Source organism: Canis aureus, chromosome 6, assembly GCF_053574225.1.
Source record: "Canis aureus isolate CA01 chromosome 6, VMU_Caureus_v.1.0, whole genome shotgun sequence".
NCBI lineage: Eukaryota > Metazoa > Chordata > Mammalia > Carnivora > Canidae > Canis > Canis aureus.
The window spans coordinates 75,914,170-75,940,745 of NC_135616.1; the positions used below are offsets into that span (position 1 = coordinate 75,914,170).

Genomic DNA, 26,576 nt, shown 5'->3' on the forward strand with positions numbered 1-26,576 from the left:
AGATAATTGTAACATTGTTTGAAATCTTACATATCAAACATTGCAATTGTTTAGTTATATTAAAGTGCATTATATTAAATAAAAATGAGATATCACCTAGCTTATGTTTCACACATACAAAATAATACGACGCCTTCCATTTATTTAGTGAGCACTTTTTACAGTGACAAGTGTAAGCACATGGGATGGTAAACTGAAAAGTCTTTTCCTCATGCTGCAGTGTTCTGCAAAGCAAAAAAAAGGTAAAGACTTCTATAACAATACACTTACTTAAAATGTAAAAAAGCACTTGTGGTATTCAATTTTTTAGATAATATTACAATCTAATATTTCAATTATAATCTCAGTTCTGTAATTCTTACTTAGTAGTAGCCATCACTGTGGTTTTTTTTTTTTTTTTAGCAGAGAATACTAGTCAGGATGCAAGACAGGAAGATATAAGCTAACTGCATTTCTGTGATATTTATTTCTACTAATATTAAGAGATTATCCAAGTAAACAAGTAGCAATTCATGAGACCATCTTAACACCTTGAATAATAATACCATAGCTCTCATAAGATGAAAAAATATACCTAAGACATTAGAGAAAATAGTTGTTTATGAAGTAGAGTATATCAGATAGATACAAGTGCAAAAATCAAGACAATTGTTACTCAGAAAATGGATAATCATACTAGAACTAGTCTTTACCTCCACAAAAGCCACCTGAAGTGATTTCCTCTTCAAATATATCAGAGAAACCTCTTCCTGCATTTAGTTTTGCCAGTCGACCATCAATAAACTGAAATTAAAAAGTGTCATATGTTAATTTTCATTCATAAAATGAATTTTACTTATAAAAAATATTAGTATCAGATATTCATATAAATATAAATCACACATATATGTGTGTACACACATATATAGGTACATGACAAAAAATTAAAATAGCAAGAGCTCAGTAAAATAACAGCTCTGTAGTTAAATCAGAAATGTATGGCACAGATTCTAACTTCATGAACAAGAAAAAGAATGTACATTTACTGTCACTTGATTACTTTCTATTTTATTTATCTGCAGCATCTGAAATTTGTATCTCTTGAATCATAAAAATATTATAAATGTTTTGAGGTTTCTCCATTCATAACGAAGGTGAAGTATCTTTAAGTTCCCTTGCATAAGAAGACAAGGGTAACATAAAGAAAGACTTTATGATGTCTGAAATGTAGACTTGAAGATTTAGAGATTAATACAAAATGTTTGTTTTTATGCTGGAATTAATCCTGGCTGCAATTTTTTTACCCTGGAGAATTTAAATTTAGCCAAATTAAAATAAAGTAGCTTGACTTTTAAATACTTCTCAATCTGCCCTAGTTCTTTAAAAAAGTTTTCTATTTAAATGAACAAAACTAATTGGGAGGAATTCTATAGAGCAATACAATATTCCTCAGGCAGCAATTTAGCAATTATTTAATGGTAGTAAGTTGTATCAGTTATAAAACTTTGAGACAAAAATTTCTTACAGACCAAATTAAGAAAGAAACAAATGAAGTCAACAGAGTTCTGTTCAAACTGTGGTTTAACTACCTCTATATTATCATAGAATAATTTTGACCCAAAATGGGTTTAAACATAGTCTAAAAGGATGTACACTCATAGTTTTTTTAAAAAAAAGTATGAGTTGCTCTCATGAAAATTAAAATTTTTGAGGGTAGGGACTATAGATTACCCAGTTTTATATCTTCATTATGCTTGGAATTCAAAAAGTTGCCAGTAATATAAACAAATATGAATAGGAGTTTGGAGAATGAGACGTTTGTATCACATCTCTGCCACTTACTAGCTTTATGATCTTGGGCAACTTGCTGACTGAGTCTGTTTCTCCTTCTATAAAATGGGAAAAATAATAAATATCTTATGGTGTTTTGTGAGGTTTAATTGAAACAATATGAAGTACCTAGATTGCAGGCATAGCATAAATGTTAAATACTAAAGTCCACCTTTTCCCACTACCACCACCACCTTTTTGATCTTTATCCATTTATGAGTTTCCCGAGTGCAGGATCACTGTCTTTCTCATGTGTGTATCTTTAATACCTGGCAAATGCCTAACATATAGTTTGAAATGAATGCTTGCTGAAAGACTGAAGTATACTGAAACAATGTGAAAGGTATATATGGAATTATTCATTTCATTGTATTGAGATAAAAGTAGTAAAACACAATGTTGGCATCTTTGCTACATATGATAAATGGTTAATTTGAAAACAAAGTGGTTTAAAATGCTTGCAAAATTTGACTTTCTTAGATTTTCAACACAGCATTATAAATCAAACTGAAGTGATCTAAGTTGATGGACTAAGTATCATTTTGAAAAAATAAGGTGAAGCAAAATGATAAGTTCAAAGTAATACATTACTGACAAATGAAGCAAACTAAGACATCCTTTTAAAGGACTTAATTTGCTTTAAAAGATTAAGACTACAAGACTTTTTAAAAGGCTTTCATTTTTATGTTTACTAGAAATAATCCATCCATTTTAGTTTGAGTGGAATAGTTCAACGTCCAAAAAGAGATAAATCCCCAAACTATTTACTGATTATGCATTTTTGAGCATGAGTAACTACTTTGTGTTACTGAACTAGTGAATTGAGCCAATAAAAATTAATCACTTGGTAAAATGCTATGTGCTATCACTGACTTTGCAAACAACCCTGTCAGTGACAATCAGACATTTATCTACATACATACTTAATGAAAATGTTTGCTCTTAAAATAAAAGATGGATTTTATGCACACACACACATATTCAATATACATACACACAAATATAGACACCCAGGGATAAGCTGAGAAGTGGCATTAACGGAGAAAAATATGCTTAACGTAACAGTTCTCTAAATTCCTTTTTCTAGTTTTCATTCAGTAACCAGTAACATCTTTTTTCTTTTTCTTCAAGTGGAGTTGGTTCGTGGTCACCCTACTTTGTAATTCTGGAGGATCTCATAGTAAGTAAAAAGGATAAGAGTATTTTTAGCTATTTTGCATAGAAATAATTTTGAACTAAAAATATTATCTGTTGGAAAAGCTATGACTTTATAATGGGCTGTAACCTGTCTCTTGATTAATAGTTACCACATAATTTAGTAAACATGTATCTTTAGGTAATCAGAAGATGTAAGTTTTGGAAGTATTAATTTGGAATTACAAGTAATGACAAGTAACACTGTTATTAACAATGAAAGTGCTACAGATAAAACATAACATTAGGTTCCAAGTATAGCAAATATTTAAAGGAATTTAAGAGTTGGCATTAAGATGATGCTTTTTACATGAATCTTAATATTTTGCTTTTCGTTCCAAAAGTGAAAATTAAAACCTAGATCTAAACATGCTATGTAATCACACCAAATAACAAATAACATAATTGGAAATTTCAAAAAAATTCATAGACCTAATTCCATGGCATGGATTCCATAATTTTATCGTAAATTAGAAATAGATAAAATTCATTCAAATAAGGATATATATATATATATATGGGTGCCTGGGTGGCTCAGTAGGTTAACTGTCTGCCTTCTGCTCAGGTCATGATCCCAGGGTCTTGGGACAGAGTTCCGTGTGGGGCTCCCTAATCAGCAGGGAGCTTGCTTCTTCCTCTCCCTCTGCCTCTTCCCCCTCCCCCCTGTTCTTGTGCTCATGTGCTCTCTCTCTCAAATAAATAAAATTTAAAAAAGATATATAGTTATCAAGATCATTAATATTATTCCCTCCAAATCACCAATTATTTCAAGAATTGAATTTTTTTGACCCTTATGACACAATCTTAAAATAGCGTGACAGGTGATGAGAAATATTTTTAAGCAGTAAAGCTATTTCCTGCTACTCTTTTTGATACTATTATTGCTAAGGCTTTTCAAAGCATTTTTATCTCCAAATAACCACCTTAATAGGAAACTGAGTCCATTTAAAGAAACTATCATTTTAAATGGACTTCAGTAAGCAATACTGTTAAATAAACATTCATCATCAATTTTCAAATGCAATTCAATATAAATATTTTAAAAATACAATAAAATGTGAAGAATAGACCTAGTAGTATGCTTCTTCACCAGAAAATATAAAGAATATGTTCTGATCAGATTCAGATTCACAGAGTAAACTTAAATGAATGGCCCAGGAGACTATGTATCTTTCCTTTAAGAGATAAATTGTATGTTTCTCACAGTTCTTTAATTCTTCACCAGTGCACTTCTGGCATTTAATCCAAAAATACAAAACAAATTATGCTATTAATCAATGTCCTAAATGCCTTCAGTTGTGTAGACAGACATAGTTTATGTAAATACGTAATTGCAATCAATCCATCAAAAGTCTGAGGATGACAATAATTAAATTTTAAGATGCTTATATGATTTTTAAAGATTTTGACTTTTTAAAAAGAGATTTGGAGAAAGAGGGTTAGTGGTACAGTTCTTTGTTGTGCTGTAGAAGCGGAAAGACGGAGTGCTGTTTTTTGTGCTTGTTCCTGAAGCAAAGCAGCAGAAGCACCGGAACAACACAATAAACACATCCATCCTCCCCAATTCCTTTTTCAGCCGGGAGGAAAAATTAACATAGCTCAAAATTTATCTCTTGTTAGAAATTCTTCTTGGCACAAATATAAGATAACTAATCTAATACAGGTTTGAGAGCTAGAGAAAAATACATTTTTAATGAGACAGCAATCTTTAGCAATTTAAAGAAAAATTTAAATACAGTAAAAATTACTTTTAAAATATATGAATTTATGACAGATCTTTAAAATTTCCTTTTTATATAATGCTTTGGGCTAAAAAAATAAGTAGTCTAATTTAAATATTCCCTTTTTATAAATGCTCAGTAAACCTTGACAGGTTAGTGAAAACTACACTAAAGTGTTACAATAAATTAAGTCAAAAGATATTTATAGACACCTGCTAAATGCAAGGCATTCAGTTAGTAGCTGTATATAAACACAAACTGCTATAACAAATGGGAATAAGGTAGGTCAGTTTAGAGCTAAACCAAAAGAATTAAATATATGAAGGAATAGAAATAAACTGTTATTTTTATTCCATTTCAAGTATTAGGTAACTGAAACTGTAAGATTACTAAATTCCAGTACCATGGGATAATGACCAGAAAGCACTTTGCAGAGCATAAAAATCCCATTTGGTGTGATTTATTATTAGAACTAATAACTTAAAACAACATTAATGGAATAACACTATCCTCCAGGATATATCAACCGATAGTCATTAAATAATCTGCAACAAAATCAGGTCTCTTAAACTTCATGACCACCAGGCCAAAGAATTAATTAATTCAATCATTTGATAAATATCTAATTGAATGTTTACTGTATGCCAGGAACTTTTCTAGATGCCTAAAATACAGAAATGAATAAAAGAAAAATTCAAGCCTTTGTGAACTTTCTTTTTTCTTGAGGAGTCTAACTAAATAAAGGCTTACTGATTTATCTTTTCAAAGAACTAGGTCTTAGTTTCATTGATCTTTTCTATTCTTTTTTAAGTGTCTATTTTCGTTTATTTCCTCTCTGATCTTTATTATTTCTTTCCTTCTACTAACTTTGTTCGTTTAAACTTAGACTATTTGAGACTTTCCTTGTTTTTTTGAGATACCTGTGTGTCTCCTCAGACAAAGGCAACAAAAGCAAAAATTAACAAATGAGGGGGGGCAGCCCTGGTGGCGCAGTGGTTTAGTACTGCCTGCAGCCTGGGGTGTGATCCTGGAGACCTAGGATGGAGTCCCACGTTGGGCTCCCTGCATGGAGTCTGCTTCTCCCTCTGCCTGTGTCTCTGCCTCTCTCTCTCTCAACTAAATAAAACATTAAAAAAAATAAGCTAAAAAGGGTTTTTTCAATAAATTATTGAAAAAAATTAACAAATGAGACTATATCAAACTAAGAAGCTCCAGCATAGTGAAGGAAACCATCAACAACATGAAAAAATACAACTACTGAATGGGAGAAGATACTTGCAAATGATGTAGCAGTTGAAGGGTCGATATCCAAATTATATAAAGATCTCATACAACTCAAAACAAAACAAAACAAAAACCCAATTAAAAAATGGGCAGAGGACCTGAACAGACATTTTTCCAAAGAAGACATACAGATGAATGATAGGCATATGGAAAGATGTTCAACATTATGAATCAACAGAGAAATGCAAATTAAAATAAGATTACATCTCAAAACTGTCAAAATAGCTATTATCAAAAAAACAAAAAGTAAGTGTTGGCAAAGATGTTGGCAACATGTACTGTTGGTGGGAATGTAAATTGGTGCAGCTACTAACAGTATGGAGGCTCCTTCAAAAAATTAACAATAGAACTACCATAGTATCCAGCAACTTTACTTTTGGGTATTTATCCAAAAAAATTAAAACACTAATTCAGAAAGATATATATACCCCTATGTTCATTGCAGCATTGCTCACAATAGCCAAGATAGGACAGTGACCTGTGTCCATGGATAATTGAATGGATAAAGAATCTATGTGTGTGTGTGTGTGTGTGTGTGTGTGTGTGTGTGTGTGTATATATACATATATATATAAAATGAAATCTGGCCATTTGCCAAAATGTAAATAGACATAGAGGGTATTATGCTAAGTGAAATAAGTTAGGTAGAGAAAGACAAGTATTGTAGGATTTCACTTACATGTGGAATCTTAAAAAAAAAAAAAAAAGAACAAACAAAACAAAACAGAAACAGACTTATACATACAGAGAACAAACCACCAGTTGCCAGAGGAAAAGGTGGCAGGAGCATGGGTGAAATAGGTGAAGGAGATTAAGTACAAACTTCCAGTCATCAAATAAGTAAGTCACAAGGATATAAACTACAGCATAGGGAATAAAGTCAATAATATTTTAATAACTTCAGATAGTGACAGGTGGTGACTAGACCCATGGTGATAATCATTTCATAATGTATAAAACTATCGAATCTCTATCTTGCTGTATACCTGAAACTAATACAATACTGTATGTCAATTATAATTCAGTAACGAAAAAACCCTTCATGATGCTTAGACATTTAGCAGGGGAGTAGGGGAGTGAAAACATGAAATTTAAAAAAATGTAATAAATTAAGTAGTGAGTTAGGTGGTGATAGGTGTTGGAAAATTAGATAGAATTGCATAAGGAAGACTGGGGAGTTTGGGCAAGGAACTTCCAATTTTAAAGAGTGTAGTCGGGGCAGATATGAAGAAGATGATATCTGAGTCAAGACTTGAAAGCAGTGAGGAAGTAGGCCACAGTTTATGGGAAAAAGTATTCCAGGGAAAGGGAGCCACCAGCATAAATAACACCCTGAGAGAGAAGTAAGCATATAATCAGTAGGCCTGTAGGAAGCTACAGGTGTTGACAGAAAACTCAGCCAACCGTGAGGACTACTCTCACTTTAAAGTCATAATCTGCCATCTCCAATGTGCTCTGAATGATGCCAAACAATTCTACTATTTTTCTAGTCTACTCTCTCTCCCACCTATTTCATATCTTCTCCCTCCTTAAATATTTTTTTCTTTTTTTTCCCCCTCCTTAAATATTCAACCACTTTCCCCATTCTCTCTCAGCTGATGACCTTGCTTCCTAATTTCACTGAAGGAGGCAGGGTATGGGGGGTGGGGGGTGGAAGTGGAATCCTGAAGTCATTAAAAGAAAAATTCTGCAAGTTCTAAGCATCTCAATTATCCAGCCCCTCCACCTCCTCCTCTTCCCATGCCTCTGCTTTCTCTCTTGTTATGCATGAAATAACTGTGCTTCTCACAAAGACCAACCCTGCTAACAATTTTTGCTTTTTCCTGAATATAGCTTTCTTTCTCTACTAGATCTTCCCATCAGCCTACACACGTGTTATTTCTTCTCCTGATCCCTTTTACTTCTCTGGCTAGGTCCATTTCTGCATTGCTTTTTACAGTAAAACACAAAGGAGATGTCAGGACTTTGGTCTCCACTTCCTCTTCTCTCATGCTTCAACCATGATTTCTGCCTCACCATTTCAGCGAATTTGCTCTTGCTGAGGTCATCAGATCTCACCAAATTCAGTGGTCAGTTTCAGGTCTTTATTTTAATTAACTTGTCACGAGACTTTGGCAGTGCTGTCCCCTTTCTCTTTGGTATTATTTCCCTATTGAGCCATGAAGATACCTTACTGTGTTGAACTCTCTCTAACCTCACCGGTCACTCACTCTTTCTTAGCCTCCTTCACCATTGCCTCCTGCTATTTATTATCAGTTCCTGGGCTCCTTAAAGACCATTTCTCTGTATAGCCACTCCTCCGATAATCTCAATTTTCCTTGAGTCTAATGGCTTTAAATCCTATCCCTATGTTGATGACTTCCAAATTTCTATTTCCAGTTCTAACTGTATCCTCTGCCTCATTTATCCATTTGCTAACCAAGTTGGATGTCTAACATCTCAAACTTAACATATCCAAAATTGAATTCTTCTCAGCAACATCTTTCTTGCCCATAATATTCCTCATCTCAGAGGAACGACAGCTACAGCTTAGCAGTTTCTTGGATAAGAAATCATGAAAACATCTGTGATTCCTCTTTCTTCCACCCACCATACTAAATCTTTCAGAATATCCACTGACTTTATCTTCAAAATGGATCCATAACCTGACCAGCTGCTACCCTATCTTCCATGAGCCAGTTCCTAAATGCCATCACTTCTCACCAAGATTATAGCAATAGCCTTCCACATCTTCCTCTCTGCTTCTGTCTTTGACCACCCTACAGGAAGTTGCTCAAATGCCACATATTCCATGAAATCCACACTGATTATACTATCTTAAATTCCTTCCTAGCCTCCAAGCTGCCTCCCTTTTCCATTCTATTTACTTTTCCATAGTACTTATCATCTTTGAACATTCTACATAATTTATTATCTGTCCCCTTCATACTAGAAATAAAAGATTCACAAAGTCAGATATTATTTTTTGTTTTGTTTTCTGATACATCTCAGCATCCAGAACACTACCTCATACATAAGTAGACACTCAAGACACTCAAATTATATTGAATTGAGAGAATGAATAAAGAATACCTAGATGAATGTTTCCAAAACTTTAGTGTGCATATTATCTATTTCATTAACAATGTAGATTGCCAGGTTTTAATCCAGGCATCTTGAATCAGAAATTTTGAAGGTGAGACTCAAGAATATCCATTTATAATAGACTTTCTAGGTAAATCTGATGCAGATGGTTTGAGACCCCTCTTAGAGAAACACTGTTTAAAATACTAATTGAAGTGGGGCACCTGGTGGTTCAGCCAGTTAAGTGTTTATCTTTGGTTCATGTCATGATCCCAGGGTTCTGGGATGCAGCCCCATGTCAGGCTCCCTGCTCAGCAGGGAGTCTGCTTCTCCATCTCCCTCTACCCCTCATCCCCAACCTGTGCGCACTCTCTCTCTCTCTCTCTCTTTTTAAAGATTGTATTTATTTATTCATGAGACACACACACACAGAGGCAGGGACATAGGCAGAGGGAGAAACAGGGTCCCCTGCAGGCAGTCCAAAGCGGAAATCGATCTCAGGACCCTGGGATCATGACCTGAGCCAAAGGCAGATGCTCAACTACTGAGACACCCAAGTGCCCCACTCTCTTTCTCTCAAATAAATAAAATCTTTAAAAAAATTAAAAAATAAAATACTAAGTAAAGTGAACAAAGGATGCTGAAAAATCTATATTCTTTGTCCTGATAAGCTATCTCTCCTGTACGTTCCTTCCTTCTACCAATAAGTCTCCAGACCTTTCCTATGTCACATTTTATTTTGATTATTTTTTCATATTACAAAATCAGTGCTTAATACAATTACCATTTCCCAATAATTCATATATCAAATGTTTCCTAATACTCCAAACCTGTTGAATCTTTAATATAGTAAGGCATGTGTTGATCTTAGCTATAGATTGCATACCATACATAAGTAACTATCATGCTTCTTTTAAGAAAAGATTAATAGGATAATGTAGAAATTCATAGGATTTTATTATTTATGTTAAAAGCTTTCTAAAGTCTTCCAAAATATCTAGCTAACATAAAAGGAAGACTTATGGCTTTTGACTGACTCCTTTTATTCAACATCTTATTCAGTCAGAGAAAGTGGGTCATAGCATAAAATATAGAGAATGCTCAGGATGTCACTGAATTTTCACTTCTACATCTCACAGCATTATGTGACCCCAGGTTTAAGTTATAGACACCACTCAATCTAAAACACAGTAACACTTGACTCCTACAAGTTCTGGATTTTCCCTAAGTAAGCTTCATTATGATCAATTTTATAAGCTCTTCTATCAAAACTGACATTTTCATATATATTCTTTATAATGAGTCACTCAGTAGTTTTTATTTTATTTATTTGACAATATTAATTATCTATCATGTATTACATATTAGGATACAAAACACTTTTAAAAAAATGACCCTTGTCTTTACAGAGCCTACAACTCAAGAAAGATCCAAACAAATCAACCTGAATTACGGTCTAAGTTCATAAATCAGTATTCAACAAATGTTATTTTTATTTCTTCATAATTACTATCTTTCACTCTCACTGTTTATTAGTAAGCATTTATTATAATCCAAATTATTTTTTGGTACATTCATCAAAAGCAAGAAATTAACATAGATACAGCATTATTAAATAATCTACAGACTATATTCAGGTTATACCAGTTTTTCTACTAATTTCTTGTTTTACCCCAGGATTGAATCCAATCTTTTCCATTTGTAGTTCACTGGTCTTTTGCCTTGCCTCTAGTGATCTAGACACTTTTGGAGAGTACTACTTGGTCATATTGTAGAATGCCCCTGATTATGGGCTGTTCATAGGGACATGAAACTATTTTCAGAGACCTAACAGCAAATTATTCAGAACTGCTATAGCAAAAGTATCTGGAGAAGCATTAGAGAAAAGATCTGAGAGACAGAAGTCATAAAATGAAAGATTTTGTGTGCCATGTAGGGGTTTGAACTCCATTCTAAATATAATAGAAAAATATAAGACGTGCTTTTCAGAAAGAACAATCTTAAAGCAGAATGCAAAAAAAAAAAAAAAAATAGAAGGCAGGAAGGCTTACAGGGAGCTGAAACCAGCTATCCAACATAAGTCATTGACATTGAAATTGGAGAGGATAAAACAGATCATCTAAATAATATTTAGAAAGCAGACTCAATAGAACATAGTAAAGAACTAGAAAATGGACGCAAGAAAGGTCAGTAGTGGTAATATGGGAAAAGAGGGCCCCTCATTTTCTGATTTAGGCAACAGGGTAGCACTAGTTCCAAAAAGACAGAATGCAGGAGGATCCAGTATGTGTGCACATGTACAGATGCAGGTATCACCATAAGGGTGATGCAGGTATACCTTGGGAGGTGTGCACAAAGATATATACTACGCAAACATATATGCATACATTTACTTCTATATGGGTCTGTGAGAAGGATGTATTAGGGACTCATCATATATAGGTAATTAATGTGGTTGTGGTCTTACATAAGAACCCCCAGTGAGATATACGAGTTAGAGAAGGAGAGGCCTAAGGATAAAGCCGAGAGGACTGTAACATTTAGAGGACAGGTAAAAGGAGAGTATAACTGTAACGAACATTTAAAGGAACAGCCTAGAGAAAAAGGAGGGGAAAAAAGTTTTAAAAAAACGTATCACAGATAGAGAAATAAGTATACAAGAAAGGTACATTAAAGAGGATTAGAGCAAGGATTTTTTTCGTTACACCTGTAACAAAAGCTATCCTCTCAGGAGAAACTATAACACAAGGGACAATAATAGTGGCATGAAAGAGACTCTATTAAGTAGACACTAAGATACCTAAATGTGAATGTCCTATTGGTATTCTTTTCTTGAGAATCTGTTTAAGCTTTTTATTTTGAAATAATTTTAGATTTATAGGAATGTTGCAAAAATAGAACAGAGAGTTCCCACATAACCTTTATCCAATTTCCCTTAATGGTAACATCTTATAGAACCATGGTACGTTTATCAGAAGCAAGAAATTAACATGGTTATAGTACTATTAAATAATCTACAGACTATATTCAGGTTATATTGGTTTTTCTGCTAATGTCTTATTTTTATTCCATGTTCTAATCCAGTCTTTTCCATTTGTAGTTCATCAGTCTTTCTTTGCCCTTTGTAAATCTTCTTTGCCCTTTGGAGAGCACTGCTCAGTCATATTGTAGAATACTCCTCCATGCAGGCTTGTCTAATATATTCCCATCATTAGATGGAAGTTATGCATTTTGGAAAGAATACCATGGGGGTAACTGTGCCCTCAGTGAATCTCATCAGGGAGTACACGATGTCACTTTATGTTACTACTGCTGGTGATGTGAACACTGATCACCTGTTAAGGTGGTGTCTGCTGGGTTTCTCCACCATAAAGTACAATCTTTTTGTGTACAATATCTTAGGGAAATATGTCACTTGTTTAAAAATCTCTGATAAATATGAAAACACTTTTATGTTAAATATGGTAACTTCAAATAGTAGTTACCAAATATTTATTGAATAAACAGATAACTATATTACCATCCATGATATTTTATTATTATATGATAGATAAATTTCTATTTTAAGTTTTTAGAATTATTGTACAATGCATTTCAAAATTTATGTTATAAGTTAGGATCTAAAATCAAGTAATGAGTATATCAGAAAGTTGTTTTTATGGGCCCAAATCAGCTCTTTATATATCACATTATTTTGCCTCATATTCCAAGACTGTAATATATTTATTCATCTTTGATGTGGCACCTTGTCAAGCGCTTTTAGAAAAAGAAATATTCTGTATCATAGCCACTGAGTTTTCCTTATGTATCATGGTTGTTCATCTTCACAGTAATTCTTTCTTTTTTTTTTTTTTGTGTGTGTCTGATCTTATTTATTTTGTAACTCTTAGAAAATCTCATTTTTCTGGACTCAGACTTAGAGGTAGAAGCTCTCAGAGAGGACAGCCTCTGCCTCTTGGCAATCTGTTCCTGGCGTTTGTCTTGGCCTCCTTCATTTTCTTGGCTAAAAGTTTAGCATATTCTGCAGCCTCTTCCTTATTTTTCTCAGTATGCTGTTTCTTCAAAGCAATATGCCAACGTTTGTGTTGGAGGACACATGGAGTAACAAGACGCTGAATCTTGGGTGCTTTGGTTCTAGGTTTCTTACCTTCTTTGTTTAGGGGCTTTCTAACATACTGGTGGACATCGTCTTCTTTTAACACATTAAAAAGCTTTTGGATTCTGCTGGCCCCTTTGGGCTCAGGCAACGAGGCACAGTAGTATCAGTTAGTCCAGGAATATCATTCTCACCTTTTTTCACAATAAACAAATTGAGAACACTGAGATTGGCATCCACAATGCAACTCCGAACAGATTTGCGCTTCCTCTCTCCAGTCCTCCTGGGTCAGTAGCAGGAATGCCCCTTACTCAGCAGCAGGCGGACGCAGTCACGGGTCAAGACACCCTGCTTCATGGGGAAACCTTGTTTGTCATTGCCACCACTGACTCATGACCCTTCCATTCCTCGCCCAGAGCATCAGCAGCACTTCTGTGGCCATACGCTTCTCATAAAAGGTACACAGTTTGAGTTTGCGCTCATCATCCACTTCAATGAGTTTCTGGCAGCCAGTGGCTGGGAAAGAGATGTTTAGCTTCATCCTGAAGTGACCTACTGCCTCGGAGGCGCCACGAAAAAGAGACCCCTTCACTAATTCTGAAGGTTAGTTGAACATGAATCCCTTCCCCCATCCAAAACTGTACAGTATATATGTTATCAAATCATAAATTTTCAGGTATTCCCTCACAAAAGTAGTTGTATTGGACACAACAGTTGTCCAAAGTTCATCAAAGACTTTTTAAATGAATTTTAATACAAATTTCTGGTAAGTATCCTCTTAATGAACTGACATGAGAACTTTCTACTTATATCACCAAAAGCATGTTCCTTATATAATGAAAACTTGATGGAATTGTTAGCATATTTATAAAATGAAATAGTGATTCATTAGAAGTGGATTGATCTTGAGGATTTTTACCCTAATGTTGTTATTTATATATTATTTAGTGGATGTATGCTTGTTATTGTATTCTTTGGTTATAATGAGAAGTTTACTTTCATGAAACAAATCCATCTCTCTAATCTTTGAGCCCTTATATATAATTTATGGCTATTAATCACTGTGGTATGTAAATATCTTAGTATTCAAAAATCACTTTTTATAAGTAATAATTACAAAACATTGCCCAGAGAAATTTTACTAATATTTAGCACCTAGCATTAACAAGACCCTTTATAAGAAACCACATCTACAGAACTGAATCACATATGGCCCCAGTACTGGAGTAGTTCATTATCTATACAGAAAAATTGATACAAAAGAAAGAAAGAAAAAAATAAACTCAAAGAATTACTAGAAGTGCCAATATGAAAACATAGATACGAGCATTATCATTGATTTTGCATTTCCCTCTACGCTCTCTAACCCATCAGCAAGAATCAGCAATTCTACCTCCAAAACATAACCAAACTCGATCCCGGGTCTCCAGGATCACGCTGTGAGCTGAAGGCAGATGCTCAACCAATGAGCCACCCAGGCGTCCCCAAACTCTGCTCTATTTCACTCCATCTTTTCTACTATCCTTCTTATCATCCAAGCCACCATCACTTCTCTTCTGCCCAATTGTAACAGACCCATAACTGGACTTTTGCCACCTCCCTCTCCTCTAATCCATTACAGTATAATCTGGGCAATCTTTATAAAATACAAATCAGATGCAGTCACATACCAGCGAGCGCTTTCCAATAGCATACTACTTCATTTAGAATAAAATGTAACTCTTATGCCTTCAAAGTCCAGTAAGATCAGTAAGATCGGTCCCCTCTCTGCTCTTCTAATCTCATCTAATACAACTTTCTTGCTCATAGCTGATTTAATTCTGATGCTAGGAAATGCCAAGTTCTTTCCCTTCTTTAGGGTCTTTGCAATAGGAATCCCCTCTACTTGAAATGATGTTCCTCTTTTGATATTCTTAAAACTAATGCCTTTTTTAGATTTAGCTTAAAGTATCACCTTTTCAGTAATGCCCTTTCTCAACCTCTGGTCTAAAATTAGCTACTCAATCAATATCTCATATCCTGCTGATACTTATCTTTGTTGTTTGTTAAGCCATTCCCTTCACTAGAAATAACAACTCCATGAAAGCAGGTTACACAGCTCTGAATTTCAAATGCTTGAAGTAGCATTACCTGACAAAAAAACAAATGCTTGTTCAGTACGAAACTGTTAAGTGAATAAACAAACTGAATGTTTGTTTCAAAGTAGTACAGGCACAGAGAAAGGAGTGCAGACCTAGTGGTGGAGGAATCAGGGGGAGCTTTAAGAAGGTGAAGGAAGGCACAACAAAGAGATAAATTACAGTAACAAAGACTAAATGCTGTAACTCAGGTACGAACAAAGCTCTAAGGGAACAGAGAGGATGTAAGCGTAAAGGCTGATTTGGATAAGGACTGACATTTAGCAAGCTATGAACAATGAGTGAAAGCAGATTAACACTGGTTTCACGGCACAACATATACAAAACCTTACTTTGTAAAGGTGTATTCGAAGGGATATTCAGTGTACTTGGATATTCCATAGTGTAAAAAACTGGGCAAGGATTTAAAGCACAGAGACAGACCAAGCTCTTTACAATGTATGCTACTCTGAGAAAGGGGCGTGCCAAGATACAAACCTAGGTTTGTTGGATTCTAGAACATTCCAGAGCCAATGCTATTAACAATGGGGTAGGCATGCCACTAGGGACACATGGTGGGGAGACCAGGAACTCAAAGCCAAAGGATGATAAACTTAATTTTACTGGAGGTGAAGGGAGGAAAAAGGTCATCTAACCAGTAATTTATTTTTTTAACCAGTAATTAATTTAAAATATTTTTATTTTAAAATAAACACAACTATATTGTGGTACAGAATGCATGATATGTATGAATGTTTCTGAAAAATACAAATGGCTTTCATAATGTACTTTTCGGCAGGCTCCTATAGCCACATTCCCATTCTTTTTTAAAGACATGTTCTCTTCTATCACGAGGGACACTTTGTCAGATGGAAAAGTTTAAGAAAGACACATTTGTATTATCTTATGACAGGTAGGAAAGGGTTTTGGAAGAACAGTAAAAAGAGACTTTTCCAATTTGAATCTGTTTTTATCCTTGAATTCCTTACCTGTAATATATAATGTTTAACATAAATCTCAGTTGCCAGCTAAAGGAGGGTCTACATTCATGGAGATCCCATATGTTTGTAGTTCTAGACTAGGCTCTTGGATCAATGCACCTAACTCAGTCATGGCCCTTAGCCAGGAAAAGTGTATAATAAAATGAGTAGGAAAAAACTTTACTTCCAGTGGCCTTAATAACAAATAATATTATACACAAGAAAATAATTCCAACTATTGTGTTGGCATAATATGAGATAAAGGTAAGAGTCCTAAAAATAATAGCTTAAATCTTCCATAAAGCTGTTAGCTAAAGAAACACGGTGATGTCAAGGCTGCGGATTTAAGAAGCTGTTTCTGGGAATCCTTCCAAATCCATTATCTAAAGAGGAATTTATCCAAATGGAAACTACTATCATCCGTCTAAGCTATGTTTATTCCATAATATCATGGAATGTTAGAGCTGAAAGGTATCTCAAACTTCATGACGTTCCAGTCTAACTCATCGTACAGATGCAGAAACTGAGGCCGCAAGAGGTTAAGAAGTCGACTGCCAAGGAAAACCGCCTATCACAGACTGATCTAGAAATAAACAATATTTATAGTACTTATAATTCAAATAATAGTAACTTAAATAATTAAGTTTAAATAATATGATAAAGCAAACTACCAGAACATTCCCTTCTTAAAGGTCCCTCCTTGAGTGTCCCTCTTTCCCCACAGGAAAGGCCAGAATCCCTTCAGCTTATCCTTTAATTGCCTGCCTTTATCATTTTACCACATAGATACTTCCCTAAATAATATATTATTTAATTTTTCATGCTATTAAACATGACACAGAAGGATTCATCATAGTAATTCTTCAGTGATTTGCTGTTCACTTCATTCATATTCGGTTTTGCTGCACTTTATTTTCCTGCTAAATCATGTTCTATTATATGAACATAATAATTTGTTCATTTTAATACGGATGAACATCTAAGATTACTGCCAGTATTTTGTTTTTACAAGCAGTATTAGAAAATGATTTTTGGTGCGCAATTTAGAGCGCAATTCATAAGAAATTTGCATGTTTAGCTTTAAATGCTAGTGCCAAAATGTTTTCTAAACAATTTGTGTAAATTTACATTCCCAAGAAGAGTTAAACTTGGTCCCTTGCTCCATGCCTTTGCCAAATTTTGAGATTTTCAGGTTTTTAAAATTCTGCCAATCACTGTTTTTTTTTTTTTTTTTATTTGATGTTCTCTAACCACAAATAAGGTTGAATACCTTGCATACTTTTATTAGCTATTCAGGCTTCATTTGCACATGCCAATTAAAGTTTTTTTACACAATTCCATTGGATGGATATACTTCTTGCAGACATGCAGGAGTTTTTGGTTTGGGTTTTTTTTTTTTTTTTAAGATTCTATTTATGTATTTATTTGTGAGAGAGTGAGAGTGAGAGAACACAAGCAGGGGGAGTGGCAGAGGGAGAGGAAAAGGGAGAAGAAGGCTCCCTGCTCAGCAGGAAGCCTCATGTGGGACTGGATCCCAGGATCCTGAGATCATGACCTGAGCCAAAGATAGATGCTTAGCTGACTGAGTCACCCAGGCGCCCCGGTTTGGTTTGGTTTGAATTCTAAATTCTAAATCCCTGGGTGGTTCATATGTATCACAAATATGAGGTCTTAAAAATCAAAAGTTCTTGATATATTTAAGTCAAACTTATTAAGCTATTTCTTATGTCTTAAGAAACTTGTCTCTCTCCTGAAAGTAATAAAAATAAGTTACTTTGGTGTCTTCTTTCTAAATCTTTTTAAAAAAATTTTTAGCTAAATTATATGCATTAGGAATTTCAATGGTAATACGTAACACCTTTTTCAGAGGGAAATTTTTGGTGTTTCAATATTAAGTATGATGTTTGTTGAAAATATCTTCAATCATGCCTCTTCTTTTTAGTTTTTATCATGTATTTTATGAAAAATTTCTCCATCCGTTGAGAGGATCTAATGATTCTTCTATAATCAGCTAATGTAGTGAATTACTACACTCAATGATTTCCTAATATGCAACTCAATGATTTCCTAAAATGCAACCTATTCATAAAGTAGCCTTTTTATATATTGCTAAAATTGGATGCAAATATTTTTTAAATTTATTTTTTATTGGTGTTCAATTTACCAACATACAGAATAACACCCAGTGCTCATCCCATCAAGTGTCCCCCTCAGTGCCCATCACCCACTCACCCCCACTCCCCGCCCTCCTCCCCTTCCACCACCCCTAGTTCGTTTCCCAGAGTTAGGAGTCTTTATGTTCTGTCTCCCTTTCTGATATTTCCCACACATTTCTTCTCCCTTCCTTTATATTCCCTTTCACTATTATTTATATTCCCCAAATGAATGAGAACATATAATGTTTGTCCTTCTCCGATTGACTTACTTCACTCAGCATAATACCTTCCAGTTCCATCTAAGTTGAAGCAAATGGTGGGTATTTGTCATTTCTAATGGCTGAGTAATATTCCATTGTATACATAAACCACATCTTCTTTACCCATTCATCTTTCGATGGACCCCGAGGCTCCTTCCACAGTTTGGCTATTGTAGCCGTTGCTGCTATAAACATCGGGGTGCAGGTGTCCCGGCGTTTCATTGCATCTGTATCTTTGGGGTAAATCCCCAACAGTGCAATTGCTGGGTCGTAGGGCAGGTCTATTTTTAACTCTTTGAGGAACCTCCACACAGTTTTCCAGAGTGGCTGCACCAGTTCACATTCCCACCAACAGTGTAAGAGGGTTCCCTTTTCTCCACATCCTCTCCAACATTTGTGGTTTCCTGCCTTGTTAATTTTCCCCATTCTCACTGGTGTGAGGTGGGATCTCATTGTGGTTTTGATTTGTATTTCCCTGATGGCAAGTGATGCAGAGCATTTTCTCATATGCATATTGGCCATGTCTATGTCTTCCTCTGTGAGATTTCTCTTCATGTCTTTTGCCCATTTCATGATTGGATTGTTTGTTTCTTTGGTGTTGAGTTTAAGAAGTTCTTTATAGATCTTGGAAACTAGCCCTTTATCTGACACGTCATTTGCAAATATCTTCTCCCATTCTGTAGGTTGTCTTTTAGTTTTGTTGACTGTATCCTTTGCTGTGCAAAAGCTTCTTATCTTGATGAAGTCCCAATAGTTCATTTTTGCTTTTGTTTCTTTTGCCTTCATGGATGTATCTTGCAAGAAGTTACTGTGGCCGAGTTCAAAAAGGGTGTTGCCTGTGTTCTCCTCTAGGATTTTGATGGAATCTTGTCTCACATTTAGATCTTTCATCCATTTTGAGTTTATCTTTGTGTATGGTGAAAGAGAGTGGTCTAGTTTCATTCTTCTGCATGTGGATGTCCAATTTTCCCAGGACCATTTATTGAAGAGACTGTCTTTCTTCCAATGGATAGTCTTTCCTCCTTTATCGAATATTAGTTGACCATAAAGTTGAGGGTCCACTTCTGGGTTCTCTATTCTGTTCCATTGATCTATGTGTCTATTTTTGTGCCAGTACCACACTGTCTTGAGGACCACAGCTTTGTAGTACAACCTGAAATCTGGCATTGTGATGCCCCCAGATATGGTTTTCTTTTTTAAAATTCCCCTGGCTATCCGGGGTCTTTTCTGATTCCACACAATTCTTAAAATAATTTGTTCTAACTCTCTTATTTATTTAAATTTTTGCATCTATGATTGTGAGTGAGGCTAGCCTATAATATCCTTTGCTCATACTGTTTTAGGATCTGGAATCAAGATGATCCTAACTATATAAAACAAATTGAAGAGTATCTCCTTTTGTACATTATCAAAAGAGAAATTTTTTGGAATTTGAATTAGAACCATTTCATTCTTGAACATGTGGTAGGACTTGCCTATGTTACACAGTTAATACTGCTTAACTTTAATCCACATATTTACCATTTATTTTGTTCTTCCTTCCTTCTTGCATCTCAGACCTTCCATTTTGGATCTGAGAAACCTTTCTTTCTCCCTGAAGTACTTTCCTAAAGTACTCCCTTAAGGATTTCTTTCTGTTGTTGGTGCAGTAGTCAGAGTTCAACCAAGATGCAGAACCAGTAGGAAATTTGACAGATAGGCAGACACACACACATACACACACATACATATATGAGGTTACTACAGAGAATTGGTTTACATAATTAGGGGGCTAGCTAAGCAAGTCTGAAATTCATAGGGTAGGCATCAGGAAGGAGAAATCATGAGCAGGCCAAATCCACAGGCAGAGGCCAAAGATGTCATCCACAGGTAGAATTTTTTCTCTTTCCCAGAGAAATCACAGTTCTGAGTTTAAGGCCTTCCAACTGATTCAGATAGGCTTACCTAGATCACCTATAGTCAAATGATTGGGAGTTTTAATTATATATGTAAAGATACCTTCACCGAGATGAGCATTTGATTAAGTAACTGGGGATTTTAACCTAACCAAGTAGACACATCAATAAAGCCAACACAAGGGGCAAACTCAGTTTCTTGGACAGAATTGTTGTTTGTTTTTTTTTAAGATTTTATTTATTTATTCATGAGAGTCACAGAGAGAGAGAAAGGCAGGGACACAGACAGAGGGAGAAGCAGGCTCCATGCAGGGAGCCTGATGTGGGACTCGATCCTGGATCCCGGAATCACGCTCTAAGCCAAAGGCAGACGCTCAACAGCTGAGCCACCCAGGCATCCCCAGAATTGTTTTCATATAACTCTTATAATTAAGATGTCATTTAGTTGGCTTAATAAGATTATAGATATTTTTTCTCAACACACTAAAGATACAGCAGTATCCTCTGGATTGCTGATGTGAAGTCAGCTGTCAGTATATTGCTCCTTTGAAGGTAATCTTGCTCCTTTTGTTATTTTTACAGTTTTCCCTTCCTATGTAACACTTTAGAGCTGAATATGGTATGGCTGTAGATTTCTTTTTATTTATTCAGTTTGGATATGTTGGACTTATTAAAATTTATAAGGTGGTATATTTTATTGGTTCTAGTATTGTCCTTTCAACTACTATCTCTCCTCTATTTTCTGTCCTCTTCCTTTAGAGTTGATAAGATGGCTTTAGGCATTTTCATTCTACCCTTCATGCCTATTAACCTCTCTTATATTCTCTATTTTTTCATTTCTCTGCATTATCTTCAGGATAATTACTTTTTCAGATCTATCTTCCAGTTTAGCAAATCTCTCTTCGGTTAGATCTGATCTGCTGTTATATCCATCAATTTCCTTTCATTTCAATTACATGCTTCCTACCAGAATTACATTTGCTAAATTCTTAAAATTGGTTCCACTTCTTGAATGTTTTTTATATCCTGAACATTTTTAAAGCTCATTTTCTATTTCTTTGGACATCTTAAGAATAGCTATTTTATGTTCTATTTTTGATAATTCCAATAATTAAAGTCTTTTCATGTCAATTTTTGTCCACTCTTTCTGCTAATTCTAATTCATGATTTGTTTCCTTGTATGTTTGATAATTTCTAACAGCAGAATTTTTTTTTCAGAATTTTTCTTTGTAATCACAGGTGGGAGAATTCTTTGGTGCCTAGATTCCTCAAGAGAAGATGTATTTTTGCCTCTGCCTAGGGCCTGAAAATGCTAACAACTTAGTATTTAAACTTGGCTTTGGTTGTGTCAGACCAAATCTGAAATTATTAATTCCTGTACAGACTGGTGTGTTTACTTTTCAGCAGCCCTTTTTCCTCCCATCCACTCAGTACCAGTGTTTCGGAGGTACAATCACCGGGAAACGAGTTAAGGGAAGGTGCAACCTTATTTCTTGTTTACTTTTACACTAAGTCATCCCAGATTTGTGGGAGTAGGGTCTCCTAGTCACTTAACTTGGGAAATAAGAACTGGGCTTTGTCACCTGTGCCCCCATTAAGGAAAGTTTTTTTATATATACTGCATTTAAGGTAGTTTCAGTATGTAAGTTAAGCTCTGAAAACTTCCTGCCATATTATCAGAAATAACAGTAAAGAAAAAAAAAGAAAGAAAGAACAGTTTAACTCTTCACTTAAAATCATACTCTGCTGTTGTGGGCCCACGTTCTCTCAATTTTGACACATAAGCACCACTAAATAAAGAGAGAACCTGAGGTGTTCCCGATCTATAGTGGAACACAAATTCATAATAAGGAATAGTAATCATTTGTACCCGATAAATACTCTTATATTCTTTCAGAAAGGCTATGGTGTCTTTGAGGCTTCATCTATTGATAATTTTTTACAAACTGATCCCAATTTTTGCTTTTTTCCCCCCCTATTCCCACAAGCTTCAGTAAAGAGTAATTGGTAATCAAAAAGCTGCACAACAGAGATAACGTGGTAAGTCTGGACATATGTATACACTTCTGCTATAATCACCACAATCAAGGTAATAAACATCCAACACCTTCAAAAGTTTCCTTGCATCCCTTTGTGTTTTTGTTTCTGCTAAGAACACTGACAAGAGAAATACTCTCCTAACAGATTTTAAATACACAGTAAGATAATTGTTAACTATAGGCACTATGTTACATAGTGAATCTCTGGAATTTACTCATCTTTGGAAGTTTGTGAAACTGTTAACAGAAATATTTTTAATTCTTTCAGAGCTATCTTCAAGTATCACCTTCTTAAAGGTCATAAAATGGTATCACGTTTGAGAATACAGTCAATTGGTACATGTAAAACTATCCAAGTTGTCTATATAATGGGTTCTACTTTGATCATTTTAATATTTTACACTTGGTTTCTTTTTTACCGAGTTTTATTTTTAAAAAATCCTGCATAAATGTGTATTTTATTAATGTAATTGCTCTAAAATGAGGCATACACTAAAATTTATTAAGCTTCTATAAAGTGTTATGCACTGTGCTGAGGTGTACATGTATTAATTCATATAAACTTTACCATAACCCTTTGAGGTAGGTGGTATTTCTATTTTAAAGAAAAAGAAAACAGATATTTATGTACAAACAGCTATTAAGTGACAGAGCCAAGATTTATCTCAATTCTGATTCCTAAAAATACAAGCATTTTGCAAGTATATAAATTACTGTGTCTGAATTACATCTAATGAAAAGACTTTAGTTATACTCTCATGGTCCAAAGGTTAAGATATTCTATCTACCCATTCAGTTCTTGACCCCCATGGACCCTGATCTTCACAATTCAATTTTGACAATGGGCAGTAGTACTATCTGTCCTTGACAGATAAAAATACAAAGAGGGTACTATTATTTAACTCAAGAACATGCACTAGAAGACTAGTTTAGGACGACACTGTGCTGTATACTTCAGCATGTATAAAGACCATCCTGTGATCCTCCTACAGCCTTGGGAAGCAGTTCAGTCTATATTGGACCCCTCTAGGGCCAGAGCACCAAAAGTAACCCATTCCAACTTTGGAAACCCATAAGACATCCTGGATCCTGAAATCTATCAAACCTGATTCTGCTGCTTCTAGGTATTGGACAAATCTAACCTTTTCTTTAAGGTAAATCTTCACACATTAGAAGGCAGTTATAGTCCCCCCCAGAGTATTTTCTAATTATTTTTGAAAACTTCCTCAGAATATAGATAATAGTACTGGTTTTGTCACCAGCAAAGTAAATCATTTGTTTAATTTAAAGCTTATCTCCAGTTATATTATATCTTTTCTCCAAATGGTCCAAAGGATTCTATTAGATTTTCAGCTTCTCGAGGGCATTACTGAATTTTTTTTTTTTTGGCATTACTGAATTTTTATTCATGTTGTATTCTGATCCTGAGCAGTCTATAGCCCATTATAGGTCTTCATTAAATGTTAAATTCACATAGGTAACTTTACATTTAAATTATCTTGTGGAATAAGAAAAGAAAGTGTTTCGAACTTAATATAAATTATGTAAAGAGAAACTAAGATAAACGTGACTTAAGAGATTTGCTATGATCACAAATTGGAATGAAAGAACTAGTACGTCTAAACATTCTGAGTTCTGATGTTAAGCTACTGCCTTTTGAAATGGCAATTACATTTTCTGAGCCAAAAATTAAGATAACACAGTATGACTAGGAATTTTTTTCTGAATTTTAAATTTATGATTATGACATCTGTTTTTTCAAACTGGATTACATTAGGACTTTCCTACAAATGGGATGCCTGGGTGGCTCAGGGATTGAGCTTCTGCCTTTGGCCCAGGGTGTGATCCTGGAGGCCCGGGATCCAGTCCCACATTGGGCTCCCTACATGGAGCCTGCTTCTCCCTTTGTCTATGTCTCTGCCTCTCTCTCTGTGTCTCTCATGAATAAACAAATAAAATCTTTAATAAAAAAAGGACTGTCCTACAAAAAAATGTAATTTGTTTACCATTATCAATCTACCATACCAAACTAACTCCTAGATGCCTTATATGAAACTAGTCACGCTGGCTTCATAACTGTATAAATGAATACTCTTCCTCAGACCATCAGAATAGCACTGTCAATCACGAATTTTTTCATAACAAAGTTACTACTACATCATTTTCTGAAGTGCCACACCATAGATAACTACAGTTACAAAAGAAAGAAAAATTTCTTGTAATTCTAGGATAGATACTATTCAGGACTTTGACATACTTTTGATAAAAGTGATAAAAATGCGTTACACATTTCTGTTACATTTCTGTCATCTTCTGTTACAGAAGGAAGTGTGGAGGTCCACTCCTACCTGCTTGAAAAGTTGGAGGTTAACTGCAGTTTCCAAGAAGTGTTTCATCAGACTTGAGCGGTGCTTTACAAAACTCTCCTCACAGAAAGTGATGGGCTCACCCTAGATAGAAAAAAAGATTTTTAGGGTGTCAATAGGAAGTCAGTCAGAGGGAACAAGTCTCTCTAAAAAGGCACACAGAGGGTCATGGAAGAAATAGGAGACACAGAATCAACTTCAAGGTGCTGAAAGTCTAAACGGAATCCAATCCGTTTAGATCCTTAGACATAATAGCTGGATTTCAGCCTCGGAGAAATATTCCCCTACTGACAAGCTTCTACTAGACCTTCCTAATCAAGGATCCCTGGGGGCTTCAAATTGCTCAGTTTCACTTCTTCAAAGTAAGAATCAATCTTCTAAAAACAAAGGGTTTAATATTATTAGATTATTAAAAAGACATGCATAGCCGATAAAACTGGTTTTGTCCTGATGAGAAAACATTCTTGCTATAAAAATTGCTGCATGATTTTTCCCATTTATATTTGACCATTAATTTCTTTTAAATTAAAGGTTCTTACAATAATATTCTCTTCCTGATTGAAAATACAATTCTGATTGGATACTTTCTAGAATAAGTCCCACTTTGTTATCTGCTGTAATTGATCCTATTTTTAAAGTAACCATAACTTTTAAGTGTGTTCTGGTAGCTTATGTTCCATTGGCCTGCTCTTCCTCCAAATCATCAAGAACTTAAATTCTGAATACAGATTCCACTCATTCCATTTATTCGCATACATGACCTCAGAAAATTGTCACTCACTGGCTGATCCCTACCACCTGCTACTTCCCTCAGTAGCCTAAAGGGTCCTCTTGAACATTCAATACATGTAAAGATAAGTGGTCCAAATGAATATGAGATAATTTGATCCAAATGAAAACTGAGATAAGTGACAATGATTCATTCATTATAATGAATCCTGCAGCCATCTCTATGTTGGCAGGAAAAAGGAAAAAAGCTCACCTTCTAATAGGACTTTGAAAAAATATTAATTATAATTTAAGGACAACTCAATGCCTTAATTATAGGTATCTGTAAATAAAATTCTAAAAATTGGCTCCTGGATGAATAAAATGAAACTAATAATCTAATAGTAATTCAATTGTTACCACTGGCTGATGGAAGCATCTGCACTATTCAAAACAGTAGCCATTCATTACATGCAGTTATTTAAATTTAAATTTATGAAAATTAAAGAAAACAAAAAATTTGGTTCCTCAATATACTAGCCACATCTGAAATGCTCAATTGCCACAAATTCAAGTTCATTGTCTACTATTAGATAGCACAAATGTAGAACATTTCATTTATCACAGAACGTCATCTTGATCAGTGACGCTACAGAAGAAAATAAAATTCAAACAAGTTATTAGAGAAGACAATCAGTAATCTATTAACTGTTGTCACCTAATATTAGCGACCAGACAATACCTCATAATAAAACCACCATTATGTATTTTGATACTGATTATTGCCATTCCTAAGTGCCATAGAATGATTTTGAATTATATATTTTAAAAATTAGATTAATTTACATAAATATATTTTGGATAATCAAAAATCACTGTTTTTCCCAC

The 26,576-nt window shown here is 34.7% G+C and overlaps 1 protein-coding gene and 1 pseudogene across 10 annotated transcripts in view; both read right to left on the reverse strand.

Moving 5' to 3' along the window:
- DENND1B (DENN domain containing 1B) overlaps positions 1–26,576 on the reverse strand; it is a 260,965-nt gene that overhangs the window by 47,889 nt on the left and 186,500 nt on the right. For 7 of the 10 annotated variants that reach the window (XM_077902342.1, XM_077902344.1, XM_077902343.1 and 4 more), the window contains 4 exons: positions 24,963–25,064; positions 15,200–15,297; positions 1,822–1,867; positions 693–783 (listed from right to left, as the gene is read on the reverse strand). In XM_077902342.1, the coding sequence (XP_077758468.1) occupies positions 693–783; positions 1,822–1,867; positions 15,200–15,297; positions 24,963–25,064 (337 nt within the window). The remainder of the gene's footprint in view (positions 1–692; positions 784–1,821; positions 1,868–15,199; positions 15,298–24,962; positions 25,065–26,576) is intronic. The other 3 variants (XM_077902348.1, XM_077902347.1, XM_077902349.1) reach the window with 1 other exon arrangement.
- Positions 9,618–15,193, reverse strand: LOC144316444 (small ribosomal subunit protein eS6 pseudogene; annotated as a pseudogene).